Here is a 9,217-nt window from a genome sequence, read left to right as displayed (position 1 = left end):
ATAAGCTCTCCTGGCTTGAGCTCATAATTATTTCATTTATGAGTTGATGAAGGAGATGATCATAATGAAACTACACAAACAGCTCTTAGTTTTATTTTCACTATATATAAGCAGTTTTAGTAGACTGATGCACACTCTGTGGGTGCATCTAAAAAAAATTATCAAGTATTTAAGTAACTTTTTCACATTATTTAATTGAAATGGTGAAACTTGCACATATATTTTAGACTTATAACTTTAATACGTCAAGCCTTTCAGTTTGAGCTTGATTAATATTTTTTTAAAGGATCACATGGTTTTCTTTCTCCTCCTATTTTCTTCACTGGAGGCCTTACTATGACAATAAATTATGCTGTGAGTGGATAAATAACCGCAAAGCAATTGTATATACCTTTATACAGTACGTACTATCATTTGTTTCTCTGCATTGTCAAAACAATCAAAAGACTAAAATGAGCAGAAAAAACTGAAAACATTTGCAATACTGCAATTCACACAATAACCACTAAATGTACTTGGATTAAATAACTCAAAATGTGGATGTAAACCTTAAATGAAGTCATAACTGAAAACAAATGTGGCTCTCAGGTGATTAAACATCATGGTACTGTCAGTTAAAGTCATTTCAGGCAAGAAAATCATTCATGTTTTTGTATATTCTGTAAAATATAGAATTTTTATTTTTTTAATGTAGTTAGTTTTTTTTTTATTATCAGAGACTATGTACAAAAAAATTTGTCTTAAAGAAAAGATGCTTTGCACCAAATTTTAGCAGTAGGTAGTTTTCATCTGCAGTCCCTGGGCAGGCACACAACATATTAATACATATTTACAAATACAACATCCAGTAAAAATGTATTAAAAATCTTATAGAACAGACTTCATGGTGAATTCTTACGGTATAAAATCCTTACCAGTGAAAAAACTATCAAATATTGTTTAATCCTTATTCCTTAAAATGTTTTTAATTAGAAAGTGGACTGAGTAAGACATGTGGAATTCATTTAAGTAACAAATGCCGCAGGGCTTTTAAAAGCTTGAGGTGCATCTTAACTTCATTGCCCGTGTGTGTTGTGGTTTTGCGATTTTGGCAAGACACAGAGCGGTTTACTTTGAACTGTGAAGACACCTCATCCTGAAGCTGGAGTCACATGAGAAGATTCATGTGGAGGTGCTTTTGGTGTTTGTTGTTATTGTAGTCAGCAGCCACACCCAAGACTACACTCACTATTCCACCTCTTGGATCTCAAGTAATTTCTGCAACCTCAAACCTTTATTATGCAGATCATACCATGGGAAATAAAACACAGTGTGTCTATTCACATCTATACTCTATAAATCAGCTTTGGCAGTTGGACTCTACAAATATTGACTCTGTCACCAGTTTTGTGTCAGTTATTTCCAAAAGTTCTCCAAGTACCTCTCGTTTCCCCCACGCTTTATGAGCTTTACAGTTTGCAAAGTTTATTTTGAGTGGATGAAATCTTCCGATTTTCAAACAACCTCTCATCTCGCAGAAATTCTCTTTTCATTTCAAGTCCATAAAAACTTTTGGCTGCATTTGCAAGTCTTTTTTTTTTTAAAACCCTTTATGTGACCATATTTAGTCACATCCACTTTCTTCTCTTATCCTTAAAACTAACAGTTAAGAAAGACCTTGTCAGGTTTTTCACATCTAAATTTGGTTAGTTTATCTCATTCTTCAGACAAACAGAGCTTAAAGCAAAGGACTGGAGAAGGATCTCATGATGGCTAGTGATGCTGTTATTACGCTCTCCAAAAGGGCAGCACGAGGAGAAAAGACTTCAATATTTTCTATTTCTCCAGCTCATTCTTGGAGTCATGCGAAGGAATTTTGACAGTTTATCATCCACATTAAATTTGAGTTTAGCAACTCAGATACATTTAAATGAGTGTTGTTTTCTTTGTCACCTTACTGAACATTATTGCTCAGTTGTTATATTTGTCCAGACTCCTGATGGAGCCCAGATTTGTTTTCCTTCTTTTTAACGGCATATTTCATTTCAAAATGTAGAAATAAGCCTTAGAATCCGTTTTAAAGAGTTTAGCTAATCTTTGTTTTTATGTGTGTTATCTTCAGAGTGCACTTTAAATATCAATATTTGGGGTTTGTGTGAATTGTGAGACTTTATTTACACAGTTGTGAACAAAATATGAAAGGATTTGTATACTTTCTCACACTTCCAGGAATTTTTCAGAGCAACCAGTATGGAACACTTAACATGACTTATCTGCTAACTATATTGGAAAAAGGCAATTCCTCGCCAATACAATCTTGAATATGAAGTCATTGTTCCTCACTTTGACCGTTTCATTTCCAGTTTCGTTGATTCTCTTCCTCTTTTCAGTGGTCAGCTGTGCCATCGCCAGCATGTCCCCCACATAAAGTCAAAGGCAGCACTAAAATGAAGGTGTCGTATTTTTTTTCTTCGTCAGCCCTTCAGCACCTTCTCTTTCAACAAGTCCAGGATGACCTGCCTCTCTTGGCTCTCCAGCTCAAATCTGCGCTCCCTCTCTTTCCTCTCCATGCCCAGACGTTCTCTCTCCAGAGCAATCTTACCTGAGGAAGAAGGACCGACGTGAAAATCTGCATGACAGCTCAAGCCTAAACATTTCGCTCCTAAATTGACTTTGTTTATTAGAGTAAATCTTTTGTTGCTGGGATTTACCTATTTGGAGGGGGATGTACCTTTTAGAAGTCTTATTTTAATTAATAATTATGCTTCATCAACTATTACAGTCTGGTAATAGACATTTGAAACATTTCCCAACTTCAAATTTTAATTACTTTGAAAGGAATTTAATTGAAATAAATCATATCAACAGGACTGTACCTAAAATTACTGTTCACATTACTCAGGTGGAAATGACGCGCGGACATGCACGACACATTTATTTGAAAACCAAAAAGTTACTGTTTCCACTGTGTTTGAGTTCTAAATACAATGTTAAAAGAAGACACATTTCAGATGCGTACGTTCAAAACTAATCTAGACCTCTTTAAAAAAAAAATAAAAAATTAAGAAGTTGACTTCAGTGCAAACTTACTCCTCTGAATCTCCAGTTCTTCCCGGCGAAAGGCGAGCTCCTCCTCTCGAAGTCGCTGCTCCGCATCAGCACGTTTCTCCAGGAAGCTGAGAATCTCAGAGTACGTCTGGCAGCAGCACTGGCAGGGACGCTTGGCTGTGGGTGCTGCCGACAGCGGTGCCAGTTCCACCTGCTCTTCATTTGGTTCTGTCGTGAAGTGAGCATTTCCTGAGAAACGCACACAGTATGAAGGCCACACAAAGAAGTCAGTCACTCACCTTTCTTCAGTTGTAATTACTTGCTTTTGCTTAAAAATATCACACGTGGGTTTTCTTCAAAGATTATTAGCACACGACTGCTCTGCGTTATTCCACACATTTAGATGAATACCAGGTTTGAACTCCTGGATTTGACAAAGGAAGCAAACACAGAGGGGGAGGAATCTTATTTATGTGGCACCAAAATCGGAATCTTAGTTAGAAAATGCTCATTCTATGTCGACAGGAGGAGGCATGTAACCAGTGTTATTCCTGCATGACTACATCTTCTATCTGATCAAGAGCTTTTTATGAATAGTTCAAAGGAAAAACAAATGAGACAAATATATGATTGTGGTTGTATTCTTGCCACTGCGGCCTGGCAATGCTGTCATATACGAACTGTCAAGAGGCTTTAAATAACAGAGAGAGCGGGTTTTACCTGTCGCGGTTGTCTGTGTGATAGTGGTGTTGGGTTTTTCTTGTTCTGGCAGACTGAGTTCATCTATGCTTCTGTTTCTCTGTTCATCATTCTAAGAAAGACAAGGACAAGATGACTTTAATAGCAGCAACAACATGGAAAATAAGAATGGTCAGAGAAATAGTCAATGATTATAGTTTCAGAAGCAGTAGTTATGATGAAATCACAAACAGTTTTAACATGTCAGTGTAGTGAAAGGGCTTCATTAATACATTAATCAATCTATAGGTATTATAGAAGTACATCCTAAAAACTACAGAACACCAACCACAACTATATCTGAGGAGAATCCTGAGGGATACTACATTATGGCCTTGATGTCCATAAGTATTATGAAACATACACTGTATGTCTTAAGCTGAATTACTAAACTAGACGAGACAAATATTAGGAAAACCACCACAGTTGAAGCCCCCTGGCTCCATGGCCTCTATTTCTGTCAGATTTTCAATGTGTTACTTTTGGGGTTTCTTTTTAGATTAAATTAGTTGAGATATTCTCTTTACTGTCCCAAAATGGGGACATTTTGTTTGTTACAGCAGGCAGTAGATGAAGAAGAAAAGAATATGAAGAATAAATAAGTAGTTAAAAACAGTAACAATGACAACAATAACAATACAAATGCGTAATATATTAACGTAATGTAATTATGTGCCATCATAGTAAAGAGGCTTGTTGAAACAAATAGCTCTCATCATTTCATTTTGTAATATTGCATGATTTGTTGTATATGTATCTTGTTTTCTGTTGAAAACTGTTGCATTCTGTTGTATGCCACCGCTTGATCAAGTTGTTATTGAAAATGAGAATGATTTCCCAAGTAACTTACCTGGTATAATAAAGGTAAAATAAATTAAATTAAATTTTGAGTTTATTTGTGACTAAATATCCCCAAGAGGAGAAGAAGGGAAATCTACAAGTTGATTTAGAGAATGGATTGAAAGTAAACTGAACACTGGACATCTAATAGTTACAGCACCTTTTAAAATACACTCAAATCAACAAAACACTCAACACAAAGAAATGCACTTCCTACGCGAATAGTGAGACTCAAGCTTACATTTTCCATGATGCACCAGCATGGAGACTGACCTGGTACTTGATCACCTCTCCACTGGAAACAAGCCCTTTCTCCACCTCCAGTTCTAAAACCTCATAGAGCAGATCCTCCTTTTGGGCGTACAACCTCTCCGTGCCAAACCTGAGCACAGAGAAATAAATCATCATAATAAGTCTCCAAGTCATCATATTTCTATTTCAAAGCCAATATTTCCTGTGGTGAAACCAATACTTCTTTACATCTGCTCTATAATTCCTGTTGTTTGAACCAACCTGCGCAGACTGGGAAAGTCTTGTTTCTTGTAGTAGTCGAGCAGCAACATGGTCCTCTCCCGGCACCGCCGGGCATCCACCTCAAAGTTCTCCTCCTGCAGGGCAGCAGTGACCACCTCCCCCACACGGGCCCAGATCCGCCCTGGCTCACATTAATAGGTTCACACACACATCTTTAAACAATAGGAGCTTGACTACACTGTGGACAATTGAAAAAAAATACAAATTCTGTTCATTCATCCCACACGGCATGAGTTTAAAGTTGGCGGACAAGTCTCTTTATGGAGCCTACCTGGCTCTTTGGAGGCGAAGGGGTTCTGGGAGATAACTTCCTGTAGAAGAATGATGTCATGGCGTGCTGAAAAACGAACCTGCCGCTTTCGTGGAGTTGTTGACTGGCAGGCGAGGGAATAACCTGTCAAGTCAAGAATTCACCTTGAGAAGCCTTTATTTCCAGCAATCATCAGAAATATGGTTGCAATAGAATAGCATAGAACATAAATACTTTATTAATCCTCGTGGCAAGTTTTTATTTGTTTGTTTTTTTTAAGAATAAAAATACATATACAATAATACCAACAGGTATTACCTATTGGAATGACTGGTGAGTGGATTTAAAACACAGCAAAGCAACATAACACATGAAAGCAGTCTTGTTACACTTTAAAATTAAGATTTCATCTACTATACTAGATGTGTTAAAAAACAACAACAACAACATAAAAACGTAATTTGGTACAGATAGGGTACGGATGAGCAATTGCTACATAAACACTAATGTGCGCATAGTAATAATTAGACTAAAAACATCTGAAAAACTATCAAACAAAACTGAAAAAACGAAATTAATTGGACGAGTTCTCCTAAATACCTAATTTACAGTAATGTTGCACCAAAACCTAATTTCTGCATAAGTAATATTGACCTGGCCAGAGTTAAGTGAAGTAGAGAAGAACATTTTATATTGTTGTTTTTACCTTTTTTCCTGTACAGCACTTTGTGATTTTTATCTGTGAAAAGCGCTTTATAAATAAATTTTACTTACTTACTTACTTACTAAGTAAAACCTAAAAAAGAGCGTGTTTCAAAGATGTCTACTGCTAATTATTTTACCAATAATAAACTAAGAAGGCAATAATGAAGTGGGCCTATGTAGAGGTACAGACGGTAAAATATCGGTGCACAGCTGCAGCAGTTCTCAGCATAGACACAATAGACAGACGACGCCGCACAGGCTGCCGCGGCGCAGGAGATACGGCGGCCATCTCGGTCCGGTCGTTAAGTCTGTAAACAAACTGCAAGCAGCAGTGAATTCAAGGTGCACTATGCGGAAGATTTCGAATTTCAAATCGGCGGACAGTTGAAAGCAGAGCTCGGGGGATTACTTTTCACAGGTAAGGTAGAACATTATTAATTGTTAGAATTTTGTGAATAGAAACCTTTGCTGTATTTCTGCCTACCAGTGAACTTATAGCAGTTGTCATGAGCTATATGCTTTGTTTACAGCCTGTTCATCCGCTGTAAGTCCAGACTTTATAAGTCACATGTTCCACAACACAGACTTAGATTCTAACTGACACAAGAATGCAATTGGAGAAATGAACCAAATATTGCTGGCATAACACAGACCAGGATATATGGGGTGACAGAGGCTGACAAAGGAAACACTGACAACACAACATCTGCGAATGTGTGTGTGTGTGTGTGTGTGTGTGTGTGTGTGTGTGTGTGTGTGTGTGTGTGTGTGTGTGTGTGTGTATACAAAAATATAGATTACCTATTTTCTTTCAATATCTTTTCATCAAAGGGATGGTACATACATACATACATACATACATACATACATACATACATACATACATACATACATACATACAGATGGATTTGTACGCGTGTATATACGGACTATATGGACGCTGATTAAGTACGTGATTGTACACATGTGCCATATGCCTGAATTAATTAATAAAAAATGAATAAAATATAGATTTAATTATGATCAATAACTTGTCTAATGTGTCGTATCTTACATATGGATTTATAATGTAATGTTATTGTTAAACGTATTAAAATAGCTGAGTAGTGTCTGCTTCTCGATCATAGGTTGTATTTTACAAATCAAATATCACAAATCAGAACATTCTGTTATTGTTTAGCACGTAATGAACATGAAAATACGTCAAATCAAGTGTTCTGTATCAGACCTACATGTATGACGTTTGCAGGTGAAAATCAGTTTAGTATTCAGCGAGTTGTGATCGATTAAATGCGCTGACAATCCATTACTCCTGACAAAGATTAGACTGCGCAGAGCGGTTGACCGGGCCAAGATGGCGGCGCCACCGCTCGCCAAAAGGTAGTGCGGCGTCTATTCTTTTTAAGGTCTATGACTTTCAGGGTCTCACTATTTTAACGTACACAAGCTTTAACACGTTTTACAGACACGTAGAAGCCCGCAAACAGCTTGCAGGCCATGGCAGCCCCTCACAGGACAGTGGCAGCCCCCTCCCCGTAGCGTCACAGGCTGCAGCAGCACAATATAATGCGTCAGAGGAGGAGGAGGAGCAAGACACGTTAGACGGAGACGTTTCTAAAGTGGTTGAAATACGCCATTAGACGTGGAGGTTGATCTTGTATATCTCACCGTTGTTGATCGGCACTTCCACCACCACCCGCTCCATGTTTACGTGTGGTAAATCCGGGTACCATGTGACGTGCCGTTACACGTCCCCCCCACCAGTACAGGTTCCCTCCTGACGTGTAACCCAACTTGGCGGGGAACCGCACCGTGGTAGACATGGAGCTGCGCTTTCGTCGTGTGACCAGCAGATGTCGCCAAAGGCCCGGTCGATTCAACCTCAAGCGGTTGTAGGGACAGCGCTAACCTCGGGGTGTCAAACATGAGGCCCCGGCGCCCAAGCATGACTTCAGAGGCCTAAAATGGACATTTTCCTGTATAAACCAGGGATTATGAAGTTTTAACAAGAGAAGCAGACAGATTTAAGAGATCAATAATGAAGCAGTTGTCATGAGCATCAAAGTCATAGGTGAATATGCAAAAACATGCACAAAAGGTTGCAAAATTCTGCAACTGGAGGAGGTGGGATGCCGAGGATTTTCAGGGTGGTCCCTCTCCAAAGTATTCCCCGAAGAGGAAAGAGGAAGATCATTAGGTCTGCAGCTGAAGCTGCAGGGACAGATCCATGGACAAACATGCTGGGACACAGGTTGGGGTCTGATCAACCCTTGTTGGGTCGCTTGGGCGAGGGTGTGGGATGTTGAAAGACCCGAAACCTCCACTGACCCCAGGTTACATCGCTCTCCCAGTGCATCGACAAGATCTGTATTTCTCTCTTTTTGTTTTTGCCCTTGACCTGTTTGGCACCGAAGGCATACGATATTATGTGATTGAGAACTTTTTTGTGTCATAACAGTTTTTGCTCTTGTAACAAGACGAGAGGAGGATTCTGTGGTTCTGTATGAGGTTGCTGTGTTCAGTGGAAACTGGAGGAGAAGGAGGAACCAGGGAGAACCTTGAGCTGGCTCGGAGATGACTGCTTTCTGCTTGCACAGGTTATAGTATTTGGGGCTTGTAAGGCAGGGAAAGATAGGACAGAGACGGAGAAAAACAAAGAGGCACACAAACACGACAACATCAAACAGGAAGTTTTCCAATTGTGGCTCTTTGGAGCAGAAATTGAGGACAGATCGCGAAATTCCAGTCAGAGATCATGCAGGTAGGTACAAAGAGAGGAGAAGACAGACAACAGAAAGAGGCACATCGTGTATGTAACTTGTAATGGTGATACATGACTGTATGGAGAGTTAGACAACCACTAAGCTCAGTTGATTATAGAAGGTCTCCTTGCAGTTTGGCAACATATAGGAAATGGTCCAGAATGATCCTCAGCCAATGTAAACTATTAGCTTGGTCGAATGAAAAAGTTCAGGCTTAGTTAGAAATAAAAATGTAGCTTCCCAAAGTTAAACTGAGAGCTGGTTCCACAGGAGGAGGCTTATAGCCAAAAGCTCTGATGCACATTCTACTTTTAGAAACTCTGGGAACATAAAGTAATACTGTGAGAACAAAGCGTTCTGC

At 38.9% G+C, this 9,217-nt stretch overlaps 1 protein-coding gene across 1 annotated transcript; it reads right to left on the bottom strand.

The window, feature by feature from the left end:
* Positions 1–2,151: 2,151 nt before the first annotated feature.
* LOC308148977 (uncharacterized protein) lies at positions 2,152–7,869 on the bottom strand. The gene is made up of 7 exons (XM_080520578.1): positions 7,763–7,869; positions 5,411–5,533; positions 5,119–5,260; positions 4,879–4,987; positions 3,748–3,838; positions 3,070–3,276; positions 2,152–2,581 (listed from the first exon to the last, which is right to left on the bottom strand). The coding sequence occupies exons 1-7, from the start codon at positions 7,797–7,799 to the stop codon at positions 2,454–2,456; spliced, it is 837 nt and encodes a 278-aa protein (XP_080376704.1). The 5' UTR covers positions 7,800–7,869; the 3' UTR covers positions 2,152–2,453.
* Positions 7,870–9,217: the final 1,348 nt, after the last annotated feature.

Source organism: Blennius ocellaris, assembly GCF_963422515.1.
Source record: "Blennius ocellaris genome assembly, chromosome: 3".
In the NCBI taxonomy this organism is placed as follows: Eukaryota; Metazoa; Chordata; class Actinopteri; order Blenniiformes; family Blenniidae; genus Blennius; species Blennius ocellaris.
Note: the sequence above shows the minus strand (reverse complement) of the source record. Positions and strands in the feature narration are given on the sequence as shown.